This window comes from Fusarium proliferatum (assembly GCF_900067095.1).
Source record: "Fusarium proliferatum ET1 genome assembly, contig: FPRO_scaffold004, whole genome shotgun sequence".
NCBI classification, from domain to species: Eukaryota; Fungi; Ascomycota; class Sordariomycetes; order Hypocreales; family Nectriaceae; genus Fusarium; species Fusarium proliferatum.
In genome coordinates this window covers 931,607-955,235 of record NW_022194793.1, presented here as the reverse complement: position 1 = coordinate 955,235, position 23,629 = coordinate 931,607, and the positions used below count along the sequence as shown (strand labels likewise).

The following is a 23,629-nucleotide window of genomic DNA, read 5'->3' as shown; positions in this document are numbered from 1 at the left end:
ACGAAATACAACAACCAAGGATTCTCCTCCCACGTGACAGTTGATGTTGATGAAGACTATACAATTAATGGATAAGCGATTTCCGGTAGAGTACATTTACCAATGTCTAGGCACTATCTACTAAGTAGGAGGTAACCTCTGCCAATTTCAACTCTGCTACCCAACAACCCCCCTCTCCCAGCGGTTTTTAGTCATCAGAAACAGATATACTCGATATTTTGGCAATCTCCATGCTCTTCTCTTGCTTGGCGTGCCTTCGTTTCACTGCAGCATGACGGCCAAACACGATTCTTATCAAGGCAGCTTGCCTCATCAGACTGCTCGATATCGAGCTACATAATCAAATTGGGCAAAGACGCAGTATGTTTGTCAATAAATCATCAGAATCAGAAACGCTGGAACTTCAAACAAGATCCCCCACTAACAAAGGGTGCAAGACACCCCTGGACGATATTCTCCTCAAAATGCATCATGGGGTATACCAAACAATAGAAAAGACAAAGTGCAGGTCAAGAACATCACTCGCTTGGTGCCGTGGATAGGTGAGCCAAATTTAAAGCATTCCTTGAATGTTTTGCTCGATTGCACATTGCCAAACCGTGCCAAACTGTTGGACCACTGTCCAGAAACGCCAGGCGTTAGTAGCAACCAAAAATGCGCAATCAAATCGAATGGCAAGGTCATAAGGGCGTGCCATCATGAATGGGCTATCGCCGAAGGATGAAGTCAGACTCCATCATAGCAGAGGCCGTGGTTGATAGTTGACACATTTACCCTCAGTCGAGGTAGAGTCGCAAGGAGGCGCTGAGAGATTAGGCACTTGGTGCATTCTCATCCCTCAGGGGCCTAAAGACCTCTATTCCTTTGAGGTATGGTCTTCCTGCTTCGGCTATCCTTTTGGCCACCTCCATGGGTAGCCGGGCGTGAATATGCTTGCGGAATGCAGCGTATCGTCAGGATGTCTCTGACTTCAGAAGCCGAGGGGAGATAAAGGCATAATGGGCGACAAAGGCCGCAGTTCGCTCGAGGTTCTGCCTAACTCGCGGTCGCTATTGATGGTCAAGGCAGTTGGGGCAGTCGATTCGTTCGAGACAACGCTGCCGTTGGAGGGGGATATCTGGAGCTGTTTCTTCTTCAGCTTTGGTTGCTGGTCGTTGGGACTGAGGCGGCCTGACTGCTTGCTGCTCCCCGAAGAGGAGAGTTGTTGTCGGTCGTCCTCCGACTCATCTTGTGGTCTTGGCTTTGCTGGTTCAGCGAGACCCCTTGGCGGAGGCTGGTCGAAGATCATGTATTCCTCCTCGATATACTTGGCCTCGTTCTTGCATCCTCTCCAGCAGTCGCGCCAGTCGCACACCAAGAACTTAAAGCAGAACGCGTCGATCTTCATGCACGGCTGGAAGCAGATGCACAGGTTCCTAAAGTCCATCTTGTTTTTATCCGAGTGAGCTAAGAGAAGACTGAGGTGGCATGTAATGGCAAAAAGCAGATAATAGTTGAAAGGGGAGAGATTCGAGAGCTCTTCGATAAGTAGCTCAGGAACTTCCTCAGCACCTGCGCATTCTCTCGCGATTCGATCCTGTGCCGCTTTAGGAAACAGCTCGTCGGGAAGTTCTCGTAGCCAAGCCTTTAGCATCGAACCAATTATGTTGATGTCGTAAAGGTCGCGCTCGTTGAACAGGTTGACGTCGAATTCTGTTCCGAGTTAATTTGAGTTCCTTCGCTTATTAGGAAGATGTTATTAACTTACGTTCATCGAACTTGCGCTGCCATTTCTTGATCTGAGGCCCACTGCCCGGAACACGATAAAGACCCTCGACTTCGCATCCCTTATAGTTTAGATAATCTATTGCTCGCCAAGGAAAGGCAGGCATCCAGAACTCTGTCTTATCCCTTGAATCCTCGAGGCGCTTTGATATTCTCGTCAATCGTGTTTGTTCAACTAGTGGTAAGTTGATAACTTTTATTTGATAATGTTCATCGTCAAGAGCATCCTTATCTTCTCGACCACCACGCCCACTTTTGTTGAAAAAACGGTCACTCAGCATGCCAGCGGCACGGGTACCAGAGCTCTTGAGGCCATTGAAAAAAGAGCCTCCGTTCTCGTTCAGGGAGGACGGTTGGGTCTTTGATTCCTTGTCGCGTTGTGCCCTTCTGGTAGAAGACGAATCTCTCGGCGCGCGGTCCTCGGATCGATTTCGGACTGCAGAGTTCATCATGTCTCTGATAGAACGATCACCACCTTGGTTCGCAGTCTTGTACGGCACAGAATTCAGGTGCAGTTCAGGTTCGTTGCCTTGACGAGGAGAAGAGGCCGGGTTCAGCTCGGGGCTGGCGTCTTCCTTGTCGCGATTGGATCGGCTGCGGTTCAGTAGACCAAAAGGCTTCGACCTCCCTTTCTTTGTTGAAGACTGAGGTGAAGCGGTATCGTAGTCGCCAGCGGATGATAAGGACAAGTCGCTTCGAAGAGGATCGGCGGAGACAGGTTTGTGTAGAGTACGTTCGGTGTATGAGGCACTTGGGCTTGGATCGTGTTTGTCTGCATCATGTCAGCAGTTGGTCATGGACCTAGCCTGCGCGCGATGGCTAAAGTATAATGGATCGTCCCAACTAAGCTTGGCTCAATGTTTACATACCTCCGTGTCTTGGTCGATTGGATCCGTCACTGCCCCTCGACAATACCTGGGCTCTCGTCTCGGTTTGTTTACGGTGGTGGGCATGCGATTGAGACTGACTTGAAGATTTGTTTTGCTTATTAAAATGGAAGAAACCGTTTTTAGCACCTTTCTTTAGTTCGCTTGGGATTGGTTGTTGTATCGCTTTAGACTGCGTGGTAGCCGCAGTTGTTGCTAGTGGATCAGGTAGATGGTCTTCAAGTGTAGAAGAGATAGAGGGATAGGTCGAGGGATCCTCGCGCGTCTGCCGTAAAGGCTGTCTTGGCACGGATTCTTCCCTACTCCATTCGGTGGATGTTGTGGCAGTTGAGGGCCGTTGTACAGGTATTGGCACCGGTGCTGATGGTTGTGGTGGTGGCGTTGACGATGATGGCTTCCCCTCTGCAGTTGCGTCTGCTAATGCAGATGTCGTGTGTGACGCTTTCCTGTGCTTTCCACCTTGGTTTCTCAAGGGTGAAAACCGACTATGGAAAGGAGAGGAGCGGGGAGACCGGGGCGATTTGGACTCGACCGGCGACACACCTGGAGAAACGGTTTCAGCAGTCGGCGAATCGTCTACACTGCGTAAAGCAGCGCCAGATTCAGACTGGGATTGTGCTTGGGCTTGAGCCTGAGGCGAAGTCTGAGACGAAAGCGCCAGCGGCTGCGGTGCCGCCTTACGACCCATTCTGAATCCTGTCTGCTCACGGCGCAGTCTCACAATCGCTGTCGCAGACGTAGACACAAACGCGGGCCCTGCTTCGCAAACTCCCACTCCCACGGTGGGCGAAACGGGAGGGGGTTCAAACAGCGGGCCAGGGGGGGATCGGTCTGTTGTGCCTCTATTCTTCAATCCGATCTTGTTGCGGGTCACAGTCGGATAATTGAGCAAGACCAGCCTGTGAAGGCAGGACCTCAAGCCGGAGAAAATAGATGTGGTCAGGGCAATAGAGAACGGGGATTTGACAATTGGTGGCCGTTGAGGAGGAGGTGGGCGCGTCAACGATTCTAGTGGTGGTGGTAGTGCTGGTTGTCACTGTTGTGTAGCTAGGTCAGGGGGAGTCCAATATAGGTGGAAAGCATGGGGGGCAGAAGCCAAGCTATGCGGAGGTCGAAGTAGAACTTGAATATAAGGGCAAAAAAAGGAAAGGGAAAGGGAGAAGAAGCAGGTCGGTCTGTATTTTGAAGATGGTAAGAGGGAAGGTCTTGTAGCCTCGAAATAAATGCCCTCTCGCCTCTGCAGGCGGTGTTGTGGTTGTGTTGTATCGTGTTATGCTATGCAGCTGGGTGCACTGTCAACTGTTAGATAGGTCCTTGGTAATGTCGTATTGCGTTGGGTTTTTGTCAGGCTTCAGTAATTGGTCATTCAATATTATATCCGTAGTAATATCAATCCAATATTATTCGATCGCGGTAGGGCTAATACTAATGCCCGGCATTGGTGTGTCAAAAATGTCCGAATCCCAGCCGTCAGCAGGTTGCTTTGGAGAAGAGTGCCGCTGGATACACAACAGTCGGTAGCTCCGAGTAACCAAGTTGTTCCAATCAACGAGGTAAAAGCCTGCATATAAAGCTTACTGTTGACCACTTCACGGAACGATTGCGTACGGTCGAGTAAAGGTCAGGTATCAGAGTAGGTAAGGTAGCTAGTGCATCCTTGAAGTGTGCGTGCAGTTAGTCAGGCAGTGCAGCTGATGATGTCCAAGGGTTGGCAGATCCCAAAAGAAGCAAGGGACAGGATGTGGGACGTTGTACGGAGAGGGACCAGGAACAAGGAACGAACAAAGACCAAGTCTTGGCTTTTGACGGCCTGCTTATTAGGGTGGCCTTAGGTAGGCAAGACAACCTCTGACTGCTATGCTAGCAAATGACGAAAAGACTTGGATAAATGCAGGATAGACTTAGGGCAGATTTTATATAGATTTAGGTAAGATTGAAGATTATTAGACTGATCTTTTTTGGCACCCTGATTTACTGTTAGAAGCTTTCCTGCTCACTAAGGTAGCTAAGGTAGGGTCGGCTTATATTGTGGCACTTGCTTTGCTTTTTGCCAGGGGTTCAATCACGAGGGGCTTCTGTGAGTAAATGGGGGTGACATCCAATCCAATCCAACCACAATAAGAGGCATCTGTATGCTACCTTCGTGCCTACCTACCTACCTACTATCTACCTAGGTACTAAGGCCCAGGCACAGACAGGCACAGGCACCCTCAGCCATCAGGAACCCATGTACAGACAGTCTCAGGTACTGGGTTAGTACCAACTTAACCTTGCTCGGATAAGGTGGTTTCGGGTTCCAGCTTGCGGATAATAGGTATTCGTTCTCACCAAACGGTATATGAATACTATTAGGAACATCTGCAAAATATTACGTCTCGCAGATACAGCACAGTACCGCAAATCGAGCGTTGCGCGTCAAGTGTGTAAGTGTGCTGCATGTAATGGATACGTGCGAAACTGAAACGACCTACAAAAATTTAGACTCTGTAACCGATGCCCGATACCGACAGGTACTGGAAATTTGGCAACCTAAAACAGCCCGTTTCCATAGAGAATATGGACGCCAACCACCTACGAAGATAGGCTAGCTCGGTACTAAGGTAGGCTGGAACTTACATCGCATCCACGTCTATCAATTCACTGGATCCAACACTGAGGCCATTCTACCCCGCTATATCTGTTGGAAACGTCCTCGACCCAGGGGTTGATTCTTCGTTCACATCTTGTATTTTCGTCCCATCATGAGGGTTCTAGCTAGTCCTGATCTCAGAGTCGTGAGCTAGCCACTCTGAGGCAGAGAAACACAGCAAAAGTCCCATAGTAACCGAGGTGCCTGGCAGCCAAGGCGTCAGGCATCGGAAGTCTAGATGCGCCCAAAAGCCATGGAGCAACCAGGAACGAAAGAGCTCTGTTCAGGGCTGCAACCATGATATGAAACTACCTAGATGGCTGTAATACGTATTGCATTTTCTGGCAACAGATAAGCCGAGTCTCTGGGGGCGATTTAGCTACTTCAAAGGCCGCTTTTTCATTTATATTCACTACTGCGGTTCACCGGCAGCACCTATTGTGTCACTTGCAACAACAAACTTGGCGATAAACTAGAGGCCCTTGACGCCAACATCGCTCCATCGAAGTCAACTGCCTCTCTTGGAATTTCTCTGGAATCATAACCTGGCCACTGGCTCCATCATTCCGGGATCATAGGCGGTTCCTGGATGACCGGCAGCAGTGGCGTTCTTAGCCTTGGTACAGAGTGGAGGGCTCGGGCTTTTTCCAAGTACAAGGCTTGGGTTCTGCCGTCTCTGTTCCCAAAGTCAATTTCCAGTCGACTCCCGTTTCTTTGGATGATGCATTATCGATATGGGGGGAACGGACGGGATGCTGTTTTCGAAGGCGCAACACCCTTCACGAGATAGCGCCACCTCATTTTGACACCTCTGCCTTGAAAGTCGATATGATTCGTACTACATGGGGTGCGGCACATGCCAGCCGCTTACCTGTCGAAAGTGCAGATGGATCGAGTTATAGAGTTGACGAGATGAGGCCTCATGGATCCCACTCATGAGTTTAGTGAAATTGCATATTTCCAGCGTCGTATGTTCTCTTATATCAATTCAAAGACAAACACCCACTACCCACTTGGAAAATTTGACGTCGTCAGCTTCAGCCGCCGACCGTTGCCAAATGTGGATTGCCCATCTTGCTTGGTTTGGCAGACAACCCATGTTATGATGTCCCTGCTACCCTGTCAAGTAGGCCCTGGCTGCTCCTGTACATAGCTATCCATTGCCAAGAGTGTCAACCTACATGAAACGTAGTGCAGACGATCAACTTCGTCTCATGTGTTGCAATGATCATTGTTCATCATCTCAGCCTTACAATGATGCCCTGGTTAAACCAACATTCTTGCATTGTATCGTATAAGCAAGTGATATCTTCCCATACTTTCTCCCAATCTTTGGTTAGTCCAAATCTCAAGCCATGTTGCTGCCTCGAAACGTGCGATCTTGGGCAGAACATAGTGATGGTCAGGCCGAACCACATGGTGGCAAGCTTGGTGTGTACGCTGACCACAAGATTCAATGATTGGGTAACCGAACCAAGTGATGCATGTTTCACGGTCATTTTGTGCTGTTTGCCAATTATTTCATCATTACAATATCCTGCACTTGATCAGCTAGCAGATTGCACTTTTCTATTTTCTTCTAGGTCGTAGCTACTACCTATGTCTTCATTCCAATTCTGGACTCCAACCTAACAGCTGCTGTTGGCCCAATCGACGACATCTAGCATGAGTCAATAAATTCTGTGATCTCCTTATTGAATCTCTCTGGTTCCTCGTAAAATAGCCAATGTCCAGAGTCAAACACCGATGACCTTGCTAGTCCTGGTCTTGACTTCTCTACACGTCTCACGCTCTCGAGCATTCCTTCGAGTGGAAAGCAGCTTGATCGTCGACCGGCCATAACCAACACCGGAACCGTGATTGTTTCGATGGCTTCTCGGTGGTCGAAGCGAGTATGATCTGCCAGTAGTCGTGCTAGCCATGTTTGGTCGCATTTTGCACTGATGTTTGTAAAGAAGGCTTCATCCTTGGCTTGTTGCTCAGCCGAAATCCCGTCTTCCTCCTTTGGGGCATATCGATATCCTAAGCAGCCTATCGCTAGGTCGATATGCGCCTTCTCAGGGTTATTGATCCAGTTGTATTGTGCGGCAAGCATGGTCTTCTCGTCATAACATCCAGTATGTGCCTTGGTCTCGTCCCACCCATCGAACGCTGAACGATCTTGCAGAGGTGCCTGATCAACAAATACAAATCCCGCAAAATCGTTGCACCCAAAGAGCTCCACGTAAGTCCAGAGCACGGCGGCGCCAATCGAACATCCAACAGGCACAATACTGACAGATGCCGTCTTGCGTATATGAGCAACAAGACCTGAAAGATCAGCCGCCAAGCGCGCAACGTGATAACCACCACGAGTTTGACTGGAGTCCCCGTGTCCTCGCATGTCTGGGGCAAGAACCCAGAGTGATTTGCTCAGGGACGTAAAGTTGCGGATGAAGTAATCGCTAGAGCCACTGAAGCCGTGCATGAGCAGGACACATTTCTCAGGTGCAACTCCTGCAACTTCCTTCAGTGGTAAGGAAGACTGAAATGCGATTTTGCATCCATCGTTGGTGTTGAAATATTCTTTGTGCATTATTTGGGAGGATATGGTGGTCGCCTCTCTAGGTACCAAGGTTGTCTATCTGACGACTTGCAGTGGATGATGGGAGGGGAATGTGTTCCATAGGATGCTTTTGTGGAGTTTTCACGCCTTCTTGAATTATTAAAGACAATCCGGCTGGGCCAACATTGTATTTCTAAGTCGCATTACCTATTATCCCACCATATAACAAATTAGATATTGGATATAAGCAAGTATTTAGTACGTATCGTCGACTTCCATCTGAATGAAATAATTCCATTTACGTTCATTTTCTCCGTTCGTTTTGATGCATTTGGACCGCATCCATGAAATTGCAAGTCAAACAACTCGTAAGGGTTGATGTCGTGCACTTTTACAGACTTTCAGGTACATTTAATTGTTCTCGATTTTCAAATAATTCTTTAAACATGGCTACATTATTATTGCAACAATATAGATATTTATCAATTATTATCTACTACTCTACAGAGACCTGCCTACCAAGTACAGGTAATGCTAGCATAGGTACCTATCTAGTAGGTAAGGTATCTTAGGTAAGGTAAGTAGGTAGTAGTAGGTAGGAGGGTAGATGGTCAAGGGTAGGTACCTACTAAGGTAACGTTTCTCGCCTTGACCGACCACCTGCCTTGACCACTGGCCAGGCAACGCTTACGTAACAGCCTACATAGAAAATTCTCTCCGTGTCAACCTCAGCGACTTCGCTCAACTTACTCCATCCTTTGACAATATGTCCCAAGACTCGATAGACCAAAAAGGTCCAGAACTCGCTGTCGATGCTCATGTGAAGTATGTCCAGAGCCTGGATACAAGAAAGGATGAGCTCGACTACTGGCTTACCGAGCATCTGCGACTCAATGGCTTGTATTGGGGATTAAACGCACTCTTCCTCCTGGGTCGGCCAGAGGCTCTCCCTCGACAGGAGGTCATCGATTTCATCCTCTCCTGCCAGCATGAAAATGGCGGGTTCGGTGCAGCACCTGGCCATGACGCTCACATGCTGTCCACAGTAAGTGCTGTGCAGATTCTCGCCATGACGGATGCTCTCGACCAGCTGGAAACAAAAGGCAAAGGCAAGAACCAGGTTGGCAAGTGTAGGTATTTTGCAAGGTCCACAGTGCCCCCTATGCACTCACTGACCACCAACAGTCGTCGCGGGACTGCAGAATCAAGAGACCGGTACATTTGCCGGGGATGAATGGGGCGAGGAGGATACCCGATTCTTGTATGGTGCATTCAATGCCCTGTCCCTACTCGGTCTTATGTCCCTTGTCAACGTTGACAAGGCCGTTGCACACATTATCGCTTGTGCCAACTTTGACGGTGGCTATGGAACAGGGCCTGGTGCGGAGTCGCATTCGGGTCAGATCTTTACTTGCGTTGCCGCCCTTGCAATAGTTGGTCGGCTTGATCTCGTGGACAAAGAGAAGCTTGGCCGATGGTTGAGCGAGAGACAAGTTCCCTGTGGTGGCCTTAACGGTCGACCTGAAAAAGACGAGGATGTGTGCTACAGCTGGTGGGTATTGAGTAGTCTCGCCATGATCGAGCGCACACATTGGATCGACCGCGATGCGCTTATCGCTTTCATTCTCAAGTGTCAAGATACCGAAACTGGTGGCATCTCTGATCGACCTGGTAATATGGTCGATGTTTGGCATACCCAGTTCGGTTTGTGTGGTCTCAGTCTTCTGGGCTATCCAGGTCTTGAGGCAGTCGATCCAGTATATTGCATGCCCAAGACGATAACGAATAGACTTCTCGGCTGATCGTCTATCCGTCTATGAGCCCGTCTTTCCCCAACATCCGAACACAATGGTGCCAGCCACCACCCTCTGACCATTCATAGCACATGCTTACGACGTTGCTCTGTGATAGCATGTGAATATGGTTGAGGGAAGAGGAACTGTTGGTTTTTTCAGGGACATCGCTTGACTCCGTGGTGTTCGTCCCGTGAAGTCCTTCAAACATTCATCGACTCTGAGCTTGTCAAGACACGTGCCTCATATCACGGAACCTGAATAGATATGGATGGTTTACCTACCCCTTTGAACCTGATCATGTTAGACCGATAGTGCATTGCCCTTAATTAAAACACCTAAGTATCCATGGATCTTTCAATGTCAATAGAAAATTTCCTGCCAACGAAGACACAATCGCCTAGCTTACCCTCGGGCTCTCCTCGTGCTGTAAACATTTGCTCCTTGGCCACAATTATACACGCATTCTTGTCATCACATACTTCCCTGGCATTTCTCAATACTGGGACCTAGCATATGAAGAGCAGTGCTTGGCCGTCTCCTCCGACATAGAATGTTACTGGCCTCCTGTTCCTTGCGCCACTCAGCTGAAATCCGTGCCTGTTCTTCATGCCTCAGAATGTTTCCTGAGGCTCGCAGGGCTTTAAGGGCACCTGCCGACACGCTCCTTCCCCCTTGGAAGTCAGACCTGGCTAACCCCTCTTCAAGCACCCCTCATCTCCTTCCCCAGACTTCTCGTCCTCTACAGTGGTAGGTACCTTACCTTAAGGTTACCTTATGACTTCCATGGGATGCATCAAAATCATCCGAATCACCTGCATCTCCTCTGCCTTTGATATTCCATTGTCTTCAACCACCTAGTACCTATACTAGCCTGCTCATCTCCTTTCCTACCAAGATAGATCTGGTAGATACCTTTTTCTAGTCTTGCTGTTGAGCACACCTCCGAGGAGTCTTTCAATCCTTACTTTTCGGCTCCGACTGTTCTGGTATTTTCGCATATCTGGTATTGCTGCTTGAGGAAACTTATTCCCTACAGCATTATTCTGGGAGCTCTTGCTGCCAGCAGGACAATCCCTACCAAGATACGGTGAGTTTCAAATGTTTCTCTTCTCCCTCGGTACCTACCCTACGTACCCAGGTACAGCTTGAATGACAAAATGACTGGGAAGATAAGAGGCATGGTGGCTTTCCTTGACTGTAAACAACCTTAGAAGACCTGGGCCCTGGAATCAGGAACGACCGTGCTAATTGCTTCTGCTACAGTATTGAGGCTATCTACCTAGAGAAACCGGATTCTTTCTCAAGCGCCATGTCATTTTGACTTTGTCTGAAGCAATAACAAGCAGGAAGCGGGCTTTGATCTAGACACAATAAGGATTAAGGTCCAAGAGGTATGGGAAGCTTCTGCACCCTTTCCGCAGACTGCTGGCCTTCACATATCGAGATAATCATCTTTCGTGCGAGTTCTCCGCCTAAAACCGTTGCTATCCAGGTATGCCATTCGAGGCAAGCAGGGCAGGTGACTTCTGATCTCGTGGTAGACAGCTCTTCCCAAGTTCGAAGACGTCACAACTTCCTCGTAACCTGCGCTCGGGAAAGTCTCCAAGCCGAGCCTTCCTTGCCTTCCACTCTGCCATCGGCCGGCTGTTACCCACGAGAAGCAACAAGGAGTCGATCCTGCATCATCAGTTCGAAAGTTCAGCTTCTACTGCTATAAACCGCAATCATGGCTCGAAGTAGGAAGTCCACAAAGCCACAGCTGGTAAACAACTTCCCTTCGTATTTTCATTAGCTACTTGTCTTCCCTTCTTCTCGATCACATACTTTGCCTTATATTCACTTGCACAAGACCTGCTCTTTTCGACCCAGACCTTGATTTCATCTCCATCTCAACTCATTGCACTCACTATTACCCTTGCTCTTGGCCTGTCTGTCAGCCCTTTCCCATTCGTTCTCAGACAAGGAGAATAACTCTCTGCAAGCCGTTTTATACGCCATCGATAGCCCCTTGGTACCACAGCCCAGTCAATTTGTTAAAAATCCGCCCTGAGTCGTTACTGAATAAGGGGTTACTGATAATAACGTTGTGGCTTAGGTCATGGCTACTACAGCGATACCAGGAGACAATACAGCCAGCTCTATTAGTCGACACATCCCGCTCTTTTGTTCCGTGTGCCCCGAGACTCCTCGTTTTTCGGACGTCTCACATCTTCTTACTCATATCGCTTCGAAAGGACACCTTCATCACGAAACCCAAACGAAGCTCAAGGCTCACCAAGATATTACCGCTGCGGTTAAACTTCAACGTTATGAGGAGTAGTACTCCCAAAATGGCATCGAGGCACTGTTGGTTGATAGAATGAGAGCAAAGCAGTTGAAGGAAGAGGCTCGTAGCCGGCGCAATCAAGGAACCAATTTCGCCTCTGCCAAGGTAGTGATATCTTCTTCTGGTGTTTGTTCCTTTTCTAATGGTCGAAAGCAAAACAAGCGGAAGGTTAAACAGGAGACATTAATGAGCCCCGCGATCAAGCTCGAAGGAGACGAAATTCTCGATGATTTCCCAATCTTCCCAGGCTTCTTTGACCATGAACAAGACCAAGATGTTCAAGAAGAACTCTCTTTGGGAGCCGACTCAATGTCGCTGAAGGGCCAAGTGTGGCCAGGAATGGGGAAAATGGATCTCGCCGACGACGAGATGAGGCGGACTCGGAACCAAAAGAAGCCTAAGTCCGTGATCGACAGAATGAAAAGGGCTTCGGAGCGTATCGAACCTACCCAAGTCATCTTGACATCTGAACTAGAGGTTGAAAGGACGAAGGACGTGTATGATGATGCTTCCTCTCCTGCTCCTGGCCAGGAAGAATCAGTATGTACCATGAGAGAAAGTCCCTTCCGAATGCTAACGTAGGTTGTCAGACACCACCACGAAAAGCTCTAAAAACGAAGCGCAAAAAGGTCACACCTCTTGCTGAAATCTCGGCCAACGCCCCCAAGCAACGCCGTAGTACTGCTCGTGGCCCCAAAACTGGCACGGGAAAGAAGACAAACCCTACAAGGAAACAAAATCGCGAGAAAGAACCCAAGACATATCCCCCACCAGGAAAACCGCAAGATATCCACGATGTTTTCCGCGATGAAAAGGACCGGCCAGGTGGGTATTGTGCGAAATGAAAAGGGGAAAATCGCTAATACGAAATGAAAGCTTCGATCAGTGAACCTCCACTTCCTGCCACTCGGAATGATAGAAGGTGAGGTTTTGTGGCGCTTCTGTACGAAAAACTGACACCGAAACTAGATTCGACCTTCGCACGAAGCATGGGGCTCGAAGCATTGACAACTTTCTTCATTCAAATCTTGTTTCTCCCACGCCACATCCAAGAGATCTAGCGCCACGACAACTTCTAGGCCGAGAAACATCTAACACGCTTCGACCTGAATCATTCCCTCCGGGTAAGTTTGAGGAACACCCGAGCCGCCATTATTCACAACTGGATCCTGGATTTGGACTTACACACAAACAGGCACATTCAGTCATGTAGAAGCTTCGTATGCTTTGAAAGACGCTACCATCTACAATGCTTCGTCACGCCTTCCATTCGTCCCTCCGAATTTTGACCAGTATCGAGGACTTGGCCCAGATCAGTTTCGATTGGCCGCAGACTATGGATTCCAGCTGAAACATGAAGACTACACGGGATCAATCACGGGAGATGTAACACAAGGGACAAACAGCAGTCCTTTCATGGGAGTGCCTGGAACCAATCCTCTTTTTTCTCATGACAGGCCATTCTTGAATCCTTACAGCCAAGCTACACCGAATGCAACATTCTCCCCATTGCCATTTACTTCTATCAACCGACAGCAAGACCAGTTACACAACGACGGAGGAATGAAAACACCGCAGGCACAAATTTGTGAGCCAAATGAGAACAACGGTGGCCTTGGAGAGGAGCAAGAGCTAAGCATGCATGCACCCTGGAACCTGAACGGTACAGAAAATGACCTGGACTTCTCCCACAGCCTTGCAGTGGACGACTCACAAATGTGACTGACAAGATGAGCACCGAAGAAGGGAAGACATGTGCCTTGTGGACCTACAGGCACAAACGAGAACCACAAGATCCACATACATCAGTGGAGTTCGCCAGTCTTCCAGATCATGGCGAGCCATGATAGATCGTTGTTCTCAACCCTCATTGCAGCCACCGAGGTAAGCACTTGGCTGACAGTCTTCATCGTCCTCACTAAAAGAAAGCTCTAACCGCCCCAGATGACATGAAAATGCTGTACATATTCCATACGACTCCTTACGCCTATTTTTACCGACTCGCGTTTTTGACATTCTATTTTTCTTTTTGAACTTTCAACAAAATGGTACCGGGTGGGGACACAATTAGGAGTTTAACTTAACTTGGGACAATGTTTAGCGGCGCTCAGACGATCAGTATGGGGAATCTGGGGCTTTGAGGAGGCATATAAAATGGTGTCATGAGAAAAGAATAACTAGGGGGACTTTGGTGTCCGAGGGAGACGGACGTATCATTTGACATTGGAGTTACGGGGTTTCAAGGCAGAAGACACGGTAAGCATCTTATGGGAAATTAGTCATTCTGACATTGGGTTTATATTTCTTTCCTCTATGGAGTCCCCAAACAGTACGTAGTAAAGTTGTGATCTTATCTACAATTGTTCAATGCCCGATACAAGCTGGTCAAGATGATCCGGCCCTCCATGTATTACGTCCGACAAGGCACGGCAAACACCCCTGAAGCGACGAATCTTCATTTCTTGCTCCATTTGCCCCGACTTCAGGGCAGCAACATCGATGACTTTCTTGGGAATACGAGCGAGCCTCGCCACGTTCAGGCCATAAGATCGATGAGCAACACCTTCGCCAACTTCGTACAAGAACGTGACTTGTTCCTCGCCATCCTCTCCCTTCTCTGCCTTGAATTTCATGTGAACGTTCTTGACACCATCTAGACCTTCAGCTACCCGCGCCAGATTTTGATAGTGCGTGATGAAGAGTGTTAGGCAGCGGGTTTCAGTGACGACATGCTGCAGCACAGCCTGAGCGATGGCGGCACCATCGTGAGTACTGGTACCGCGGCCTAGCTCGTCGAGAATGACCAGACTTCGGGGGCCGGCCGTTCGAAGGATACGGGCTGTTTCAGAGACCTCGACCATGAATGTAGATTCACCAGCGAACAGATTGTCGCGCGCCCCCGTTCGTGTATGAATAGCATCGCAGAGGGTGAGAGACAAGGCATCGGCTGGGACATACGAGCCCACTTGAGAAAGGAGAACTATAAGGGCTAGAGCGCGGACGAAAGAGGACTTACCACCCATGTTGGGGCCAGTTATGAGGTGAGCGAGAGGTGAAGGATGCATGAGGCTGGTAGAGAAGGGTATGTAGCTGCCGTCAAGAGTATGCTCAGCAATAGCGTGACGGCCGTTGGTAATAGAGATAGTTGGGTCGGCGGTTGATGGGAGGAAGGAGGGTCGAGAGTAGCCTGGCTGAGCGGCAACTTTAGAGAGTGAAAGAATGCAATCGAGGGTCGCCAGAGCAGATACGGCATCGCGAAGAGGCTGGTAGTCTGCAGAAATGGAGGCGAGCAGATCTGTGAAGGCCTTGTCACAGGCGGCAGCTAGAGCCTCGCGATGTTGGTCGCGTTCCGTAATGAGGCGAAGTACTTCGGGCGTGTGAAAGCGTGAGAGTTTCTTCGTTCCAGAAATCTTGGCCCAAGAAGCAGGGACGTTTTTGATATCTGTGTTGGGCACCTCAATAAGATATTCGATGCCAGCAACAGTGACGTAGTCGACAGTCTTCTTCCTTATCTTCTCAGCGGCGACAGCACGGTGGCCATCTAGCTCGTGCTCAACATGAGCGATACCAAGTTGATGATCTTGCATATCCTCCGTCTGAAATTCATCACGGAAAAAGCCATATTTGTCATCATTCCGGGCAGCGACAAGGTTAATGCGCTCGAGATAGGACGCAACTGTGTCAAGAATTTGTGGAAGTGCACAGACAGAATCGCCTAGGAGAGAGGAAGAGAAGGGGGCGTCAGAAGGACTCTTGACGGTTGAGTAATAGGTCGCAACCCTTTGGAGGGCCTGAAGCACTGAGAGGAGTTCTGGGCGTGTGCATTTGCCGTAATAGATGCGGATAAGGCTGCGTTCAAGATCGGTTTTGGTGTTGGCCAAAAGTGACTCGAGCTGGGATACAGGGATGGTTGATTGCTTCTCGAGAAGCTCCTCTACGGCGTTGAGACGAGCCTCGAGGAGTTGTTGATCGAGTAGGGGACGTCCTACCCATTTTCGGAGTAGGCGATGCCCTGGGCGCGTGAGTGTCTTATCGAGCGCCCAGAACAGACTGCCCTTTTCGGAGTGATCTGTAGAATTGCGGTACACCTCAAGGCTTTCGAGGGTCGTACCATTGATTAGCATATGTGAGCGTGTGCTGAAGCTCTGGAAGTACTTTGTGAGATCAAAGATGTGCTCGAGACCGTATTCTTGGAGATGGTTAATCATGGCCGAGAGGCAGATGGTGACAGACTCGGGAAGTTTCAAGACTTTTTCGAGAAGTGCGGCGGCAGTTTCGTCTTGGGCATTCTCTTTGAGCTTGTCCGCGTAGAATTGGGTGACGTGGGAATACGCCTCAGCCGCCATAGTCTTACTTTTGGGGACGCGTTCGACTCGACTCCGGTCACCAAAAACATTCGTGCTGGTGCCTGATAAGTGCTGCACGAGTTTATCGGTACCCTTGGTTAACTCCCCTACAATCAAGAACTCGCAAGGGGAGATGTGCAAGAGCCGTGTTTCAATCTCGCTCCGCATGAAACCGTCCTCGAAGTTGTCGTATATTATGTCTCCGGTCGCTGGCTGTACGGCAATGATGCCAACATCGACTTTCTCATCAGTGCCCCATCCCTTGGCCTTGGATTCCGTTATGCATAATAGATAGCCGCCCGAGGGGGCTCCTGAACCACCGCTCTGGTCGAGCTCACCATTCTCATCGACATATGTACCTTTTGTGTAGAGATTGGTGAGCTTACGGACGAATGGGGTATTGCGGTTGTCTCCAGCCTTCTTCAATGCTGCAGTCTCGATTTGACGAACGACACCGACTTTGTGTCCGGCAGCTACCAGGCGCTTTGCATGTACCGGAAGACGGTGTACCGGGATACTCGCCGAGGCAAAGCGATCTAAATGGGCCTCTGATGGGTCTGAACAGGTTAGAATGATGCGCCCAGAGCTACAGGAATGATAACTTACGCTCATCATAACGCATCTTGCCTGGAATGCAGACTATACTCAGCTCCTTGGCTGCTATGCGAGCGTCCTCCCCAAGGAATCGAAACTTATAGCCCACTTCCATGATGAGGATTGTGTCCATGTGTTTTCTCTTGATGTCAAGGAACTGGATCTCCATAGGGGTGAGTTTGCCTGTTTTGGAACCCTTTTTCTTCGTCTTTGCAGGGGCTGGAGCATCCTCCTCATCAGCGTCGGCATCTTCATCTTCACCCGCCAGTGCAGCATCTTGGAGATTACGACGCCATGCGAGTGCATCTGGATGACCGAGTTTCTTGACGAATCTTTTATGTAGCTCCTGGTGTTGTCGCCTCTCTTCCGCATCTTCATCCTCATGCTGCATCGGTTCCGTGTTCTTGTTACCGTCTTGGGTGGTCGGTGCACTGGAGCCGTCGTATCGGTATCTTTCTGTCCGTGTCCCTGTGGTCTCTTGATCGCCAGCTTTCGATCTGGAGAAAAATGTGCTTGTGTCTTCATTGGCAGGGGTGTCATCAACTCTAGCTCTTTTCGGAGCCTTTCCAGGCTTCTCATTCTCCTTTAATGCATCATCTGGGGCTCGTTTTCGCGATTGCGACTCGTCATCTCTACTGGATGACTGTGGCTCTGATTGCGATTGCGACTGGGACTGGGACTTGGCTGCTTGTGCTCGGCTTTGCTTCTCAAAGACTGCTGCTAAGCCATTGACTGTCTTTGGTGTGAAGAATGAAGTCAGTGACCGTTGTTTCTTCTCGCTCGATTTCGGAGTGGGAGCCATGTTGGAGATTAGGACTTGTGGGTGTTGTAAATGGCATCCATTAGGTATAGGGGGTGTTCAATCTAAGGTACCCTGTGAATTTCGAGGTGGTGACGTTGGAGAAAGCGCGTCTCAGAAGTTGAGACGCGTTGAGTGGCTGAATTACCCACATTTCTTTCATTCTAGGTTAGTAGGTAATTCTTACTGGCACTCCAGACCCGTTCATACCTACCTAGGTACCTTACCTGTACTCCCAACCTCAGTAAGTGCTTAGTGTTGACTTTGATCTGAGCTTTGCTTGACCAAAATATGTTAATGAGGCAGAGAAAACACCCATTATGAATTTGATCCTGATTCAGAAGGCAACAACTTACAGTAGCAATTCAATCACGAGATCCATGCTAAGTACTTCCCAGTAAACTCCTTACAATACCTACGTCTACAAGGAGAAGGAAGCACTATAGACATGGATGCACTGGTAGGCTATTAGAGAGTAATCACTTGCATCCATATCAGTCCTTTACAGCATTCCTGCACTCCACTCGACAATGATCAGCTAATCCCCGGCAATAGGAGCATAGGCCACCAGTTGGTTAGGGTCTACTCAGTATTGACATGTGCCTTACAAAAGTCATGGACTATCGTTGTTCATGTTTGGAGCTCCAATGACTCGACTTACCTTCGCGCCAGCTATTTACTCCGTGTTGCGCTAGGAGTGTTAATGATCACAGAAGTAAGGGACCTCGACAAAACTCATAATGTAGTTATCACATAATTCTTTAATGTGCCGCCTGAAATTCAACACGGTTGGTCACATGCATTTCTTGGCTTCAAGGACGGGCGCTTACATCGAGGCTATGTCGCTACCCATGATGAGCTACAGAGCTCTCATGATCCATGATTTTACCCCAAATACTCCACCCTCCCGTTATTCTTTGGCCCCCAAACCCTGCAAGGCTCTTCCCGAGGCCCCGCTTTTGATGGCTTCCAAGCTTTAGCTCGAGCTCTCGGGCGCTTACAGCTTGTTCGGCGGAACCAATCAGAGTCTGCTATCTTTCGTGGTGTTTTTGAAACATAGGTTGTGAGTTTGAGATTACGGAGTATCTGAGCTCGATATTTATCTTGTGGGATCGACGTACTTCATGCCCCTGAAGTTGTTACCGCTGGACAAGAAAGGTGTGTCTTGTTAGGTTAACTCGGGCGGTTACATCAATTATGCTCGGGAGAATACCTCGGTAGTAGGTAATAGTTACACAGGTAGATACCTTTATCCACGATGGTGAATAGCAAGACACAAGCTTTCCTTACCTACCAGGACTTCATAGGCACTACATGTAGAACCTATTCTGTGAAGTAACTGCCTACGTTTCAATCAAACCTTAGGTAGGTACCTCAGTTTGGGTACTAGAAAACCCCTGTACTTATAGGTAGGTTCCCTCTAGTTCCCTACGGTTGAAGGCCACGCCACGCCACCTCACTTCGTTTTAACGAGGTGCCTCCCAACTGCTGTATTGCTATTGGAAGCTCCTCATAATCTGTATGATCCAGCAGGCCACGGCGCTTGAGCAGAAGAGACCCTCTTCCCCTCTTGATTGCCTTTCCCCCTTTTCTCTCTAATTTTTTTCTTCTTTCATGCGCTTTTGTTCTTTACAAAGAATTCCCCTGAATCTTGTTTATCATTTTTTCACTCTTCTGGAACCAACATCAGAGTTTTGTACCTGACGCGGCCGTTTCTGCGACCTACCTACCTACTCTGCTGGGACCCCTCGATCCAATCAGGTACAAACAAGCACAACCAACGCTACCACCCGGGAGACGGAAAGCACTGACTACCTAGGTACTAATCTACTAAGGTAGTGCCTTACCTGTACCTAAGGTACACACAAGCCCACGTCATTTTCAGCCGATACAGCTCAAACGGTTGAACCCCGCTCAACCAACAACTCAAACAAGATAAACCTACACGGCACATCACCAAAGAGTTTTGTTGACCTCTCAAGTTTGTTCTTGTTGATCAAGAACAGGCCAGCTACCGCGGCCTCCTTTGCGCCTCGTCATCTGCGTCATCAAGCTCAAACAGGACGTTCACTTGCTCGCTCACTTACCCCGCCATCATTGGGGAACTTCCATATCGCATACTGTCGCACATTTCGCTTCCGTATCTTCCGTCGCCTATTAGAGGCGCCGTCGCATATCAAGATGGAGCGTAGTCGTGGTGTTCCGGATGAGGAGATGTTTCTCAGCAAGCCTGCCCCTGAAGACTGCGACAGCCCTACCGTTGAACCTTTGCGCATATTCAAACCTCAGAGCCCCCAACCCACAAAAGATGGCAGATCCTCTGCTTTCCGATATCCTGCGCCTCCTTCGTCCACATCTCCCGCCTCTAAGCACTCATTTCCTCTACCTCCTGGCGCCTCCAGCTCTGCGGCTCCCTTGCCGTTCCCGGACGACGACGACGTTCGCAAACCAACTCCTGCGAAGCCCTTCGGTTCCGCATACAACGACACCAGCCCTCGACTAGAAACTAGCCCACCAGGAAAGAAACCTGGTCTCGCTGAGCGAAGAGGAGCTGCCCCAAAACCCATCAGCTCTCCCACAAGTCCTGACGCCGACACCGATCTTTTTCAGCGTCCTCTGGCCGATAGCCACCGCCCTGGCTCCTCGAACAACAATTATCCAAGCTATCAAAAGACGTACTATCCGCCGCCTGGTGCTGCGTCTGGCTCATCAAGCAATGCGCCGGCCAAGCCTGCCGCTGTCCAACAACTCAAGATGAACGACCAGGGGGTAAATCGCTTTGCTTCAACTGCCTCGACTTCAACGACCCGGGCAAGCCGTGGCTCGCCTCCCCCTCCCGAAACCCCGATTGTGGAGCCAGGACAGGCGCCGGCTGATGCTATCGAGGCCCGTTATGCCGCCGCTGGTATCTCTGGAACTGCTACCCTTAACAGCCTGGGCGCCCCCAGTGCGGCCGCTTCCCAGAGACTCGCGCAGTACGGAAACCAGCCTCCTCCTCAACGACCATGGACACCGACCGAGACCCCAGACCAAGCACCATCCGGTCCTCCGACTGTGTACCAGGGCATGAATGCTATTTCGAGTCCGGCACAATCACATCAGTCGTTTAGTCCTCCCCCACAACCCGAACAGCAGCAACAACAAAAGCCACAGCCACAAGGGCAAGGGCAAGGGCAGGGCCAGGCGCAAGTCAGTGTGTTGGAGCAAGACTTCCAACGTATGAACACTAACTCGCCCCCTCCTGCGTACTCGAGCCTCAACCCTGGTGGAAACTCGTCCTATCCCAACGAGAAGCAACGGCCCCAGCAAGCCGGCTCAAGTTCTGCCGCTGCTCAACCCAACCAGCAGGTGACTGCATCGACAGCGCCAACGAAGGCCGCCACAGTAGCTGCAGCTTCAACTGTTGCTGGTGGACTTGCTTCACCTGCTCTTCAGCACCCAGGCCATCCTGCGTTTGCCAACGACCCTCACCCTGCGTTTGCGAATGAACCGCACCCTGAGCAGAATGGGCAACCGTCTCAGCAGCAAGTCGTTGCCCCTGCCCAGACCTTTGAACCCCAAAACCCTGCCTCACCTCCACCCTTGCCTGAGGGATGGATCGCCCATTTGGATCAGAATTCCGGACAATACTACTATATCCATCTGGCATCTCAGGCTACACAGTGGGAGTTTCCTAAGGGACCAAACCCCATATCTCATGAACAAGCTCCTCTCTCACCAACCGCTTCGACTTATGGAAACCCTTTGGCATCGCCGATGTTTGGCAAGCAGGCCATGGCCTCCCCGATGTTCCCACCGCATACCCCTGGTTATGCTGAGAGTATCATGAGCGTGGCGGCTTCAGCAACACCCACAGCCGCCGGGTTTACCGGTCCTCCGCCGAGCGCAGGGGTTGATATGTATAGAATCCAACCTACGAATGGTGTTTACTTTGGCCCCTATCTACGATATGTCAACATGGATATTGAGAAGGGCCTTTGGCTGGGTAGTATTCTGATTGTGACAGATGCTCCTCAACCACCCACAATCCATATTCACCTAAGCCACGACCTGGCACCCAATCCACGACAAGCCGAGCCTCGCCCAATTTTCACACACCAAAGATGGAAGTTTTATAAATATGATTTAGAACTGCCCATGTCTGAGGCTGGTACTGAGCGTTGGACATACGCAGTTACCTCCCACCTTGGCTGCACACGCTATGAATTCGTGGTGGCTGGGCGTCAAGAGACTAGCTGGCGCTTTATTGCACATTCTGGCAACGATTTCGCTGCAGGCACTTCACAGAACGAGCGAGCTAAGCTTGGCGGGGTTGGATTCATGTGGAAGGACGTCCTTCAGAAGAATGTCGATTGTGGTGGCTTTCATGTTCAGTTAGGGCTAGGAGACCAGATCTACGGTGATCGTTTGTGGAAAGAAGTCCCTCTCCTCAAGCAGTGGCTTGCCATGAGTGGACGTGACAACAAGAAGAACGTCCAGTGGACAGCGCGGCATGAAGAGGATGTCGCACACGCATACTTCCACTACTACACCAGCCACTTTGATCAACCATTTCTTCGTGAGGCGTTTGCGCAAATCCCCCATGTTCTGCAGATTGATGACCACGATATGTAAGTGCACTGCTATCATTTAGTCTGTTAGATGTACTGACCCGAATAGTTTTGATGGATATGGCTCATACCCAGACTATATGCAATCTTCGCCCATGTTCAAGAACATTGGACGAATTGCAACAGAGATGTACCTGTTGTTTCAGCACCATACCACTGTCGAGATGCTACGGAACGTCAGCACCGATCACGATATATTCACCATCACTGGAACTGGTTGGCATTTCGTGAAGTACCTGGGACCGGCTGTGGTGGTTGTTGGCCCTGACTGCCGATCCGAGCGTACCCAAGCCCAAGTAATGGCAGGCCCTACATACCAAGGGATCTTCCCCAAAGTTGCTACACTTCCACCAAGCGTGCAGCATTGTATCTGGATGATCTCGGTACCACTTGTGTATCCACGCCTTGACACCGTGGAGAGCCTTGCCAACACAATGGCTGCGGGCAAAAAGGCAGTCAACACAACCTACAACATTCTGGGTAAGGTCACGAGCTCCGTTGCAGGCGTAGTCGGCGGTAAAGATGTGGTTGCACAAGGCTTCTCGCAGGTGAAGAAGGCTGTCGGAAAGACTGGTCTCATGGGTAATGTCTTGAACCAGTTTGGCGAGCTTGATATTCAAGAAGTGCTCAAGGATATGTGGACTCACGACACCAAGGACCTAGAGAGAACCTACCTGATCCGAACTCTGCAAGGTATTTCGCAACAGAAGGGAATTAGAATGACCTTCCTCTCTGGAGGCAAGTCGACTACCACAAATCAGTTCTTGAGATTTTCAGGCTAACATTACTGCAGACGTCAATGCCTCAGGAGCTGGGTTGGTTCACGACCCCACGCACCCGGGTGACCACAAGACCATGTACCAGATCATCTCATCCCCTATCGTGGCGGCACCTCAGAGCAACTATGTGCTCAAGATGCTGCACAACCAAAAGACGCTTTACGTGCCTCAGAATGGCAAGAAGTCAACGCACGAGGTGTCGGACACAAAAGAAGATATGATGGAGATCTTCCATTCTGATGCCAGTGGTGCCGCAAGAGAGCTCAAGAAGCTCATGGGTCGTCGAAACTACGTCGCCTTTGTTTCATACGACCAGGACGCAGCGGCAGCAGTGCCCCAGACACCGTTCAGCCCTAACCCCAGCCTGAACGGCTCGCAACAGGGCCTGTCCAAGGTGAGCCTGGCCGTCGACTTTGTTGTTCAGGGTGATGGAGCGTTCACGGCACCAACTAAATATGGCCCTGTCATCATCCCTCATTTGGAATATGGACGATGATTCAGTTGATGGTAGTTGGATTTCTAGGCAAGAGCACTGATTGGATTTCGCCATTTAT

At 49.7% G+C, this 23,629-nt stretch overlaps 7 protein-coding genes across 7 annotated transcripts; 3 read left to right on the top strand and 4 right to left on the bottom strand.

Annotated features, from left to right (window-relative positions):
• Window positions 1-970: 970 nt before the first annotated feature.
• On the bottom strand, window positions 971-3,339 carry FPRO_04497 (uncharacterized protein; the record flags this gene model as incomplete). Its single annotated transcript, XM_031230013.1, has 3 exons — window positions 971-1,692; window positions 1,748-2,536; window positions 2,634-3,339. The coding sequence occupies 3 exons, from the start codon at window positions 3,337-3,339 to the stop codon at window positions 971-973; spliced, it is 2,217 nt and encodes a 738-aa protein (XP_031080193.1).
• Window positions 3,340-5,417: 2,078 nt separating this feature from the next.
• FPRO_04496 (uncharacterized protein) lies at window positions 5,418-5,579 on the bottom strand (the record flags this gene model as incomplete). The annotated part of the gene is made up of 1 exon (XM_031230012.1): window positions 5,418-5,579. The coding sequence occupies one exon, from the start codon at window positions 5,577-5,579 to the stop codon at window positions 5,418-5,420; it is 162 nt and encodes a 53-aa protein (XP_031080192.1).
• Window positions 5,580-6,940: 1,361 nt separating this feature from the next.
• On the bottom strand, window positions 6,941-7,855 carry FPRO_04495 (uncharacterized protein; the record flags this gene model as incomplete). Its single annotated transcript, XM_031230011.1, has 1 exon — window positions 6,941-7,855. The coding sequence occupies one exon, from the start codon at window positions 7,853-7,855 to the stop codon at window positions 6,941-6,943; it is 915 nt and encodes a 304-aa protein (XP_031080191.1).
• Window positions 7,856-8,591: 736 nt separating this feature from the next.
• Window positions 8,592-9,627, top strand: FPRO_04494 (putative Rab geranylgeranyl transferase type II beta subunit; the record flags this gene model as incomplete). Its single annotated transcript, XM_031230010.1, has 2 exons — window positions 8,592-8,955; window positions 9,011-9,627. 2 exons carry the CDS (start codon window positions 8,592-8,594, stop codon window positions 9,625-9,627), a joined length of 981 nt encoding a protein of 326 aa, XP_031080190.1.
• A 2,353-nt stretch (window positions 9,628-11,980) lies between these two features.
• Window positions 11,981-13,669, top strand: FPRO_04493 (uncharacterized protein; the record flags this gene model as incomplete). Its single annotated transcript, XM_031230009.1, has 6 exons — window positions 11,981-12,052; window positions 12,101-12,487; window positions 12,538-12,772; window positions 12,824-12,869; window positions 12,917-13,071; window positions 13,143-13,669. The coding sequence occupies 6 exons, from the start codon at window positions 11,981-11,983 to the stop codon at window positions 13,667-13,669; spliced, it is 1,422 nt and encodes a 473-aa protein (XP_031080189.1).
• A 632-nt stretch (window positions 13,670-14,301) lies between these two features.
• FPRO_04492 (uncharacterized protein) lies at window positions 14,302-17,689 on the bottom strand (the record flags this gene model as incomplete). The annotated part of the gene is made up of 2 exons (XM_031230008.1): window positions 14,302-16,850; window positions 16,900-17,689. 2 exons carry the CDS (start codon window positions 17,687-17,689, stop codon window positions 14,302-14,304), a joined length of 3,339 nt encoding a protein of 1,112 aa, XP_031080188.1.
• A 2,178-nt stretch (window positions 17,690-19,867) lies between these two features.
• Window positions 19,868-23,571, top strand: FPRO_04491 (uncharacterized protein; the record flags this gene model as incomplete). Its single annotated transcript, XM_031230007.1, has 3 exons — window positions 19,868-22,296; window positions 22,346-22,989; window positions 23,090-23,571. 3 exons carry the CDS (start codon window positions 19,868-19,870, stop codon window positions 23,569-23,571), a joined length of 3,555 nt encoding a protein of 1,184 aa, XP_031080187.1.
• Window positions 23,572-23,629: the final 58 nt, after the last annotated feature.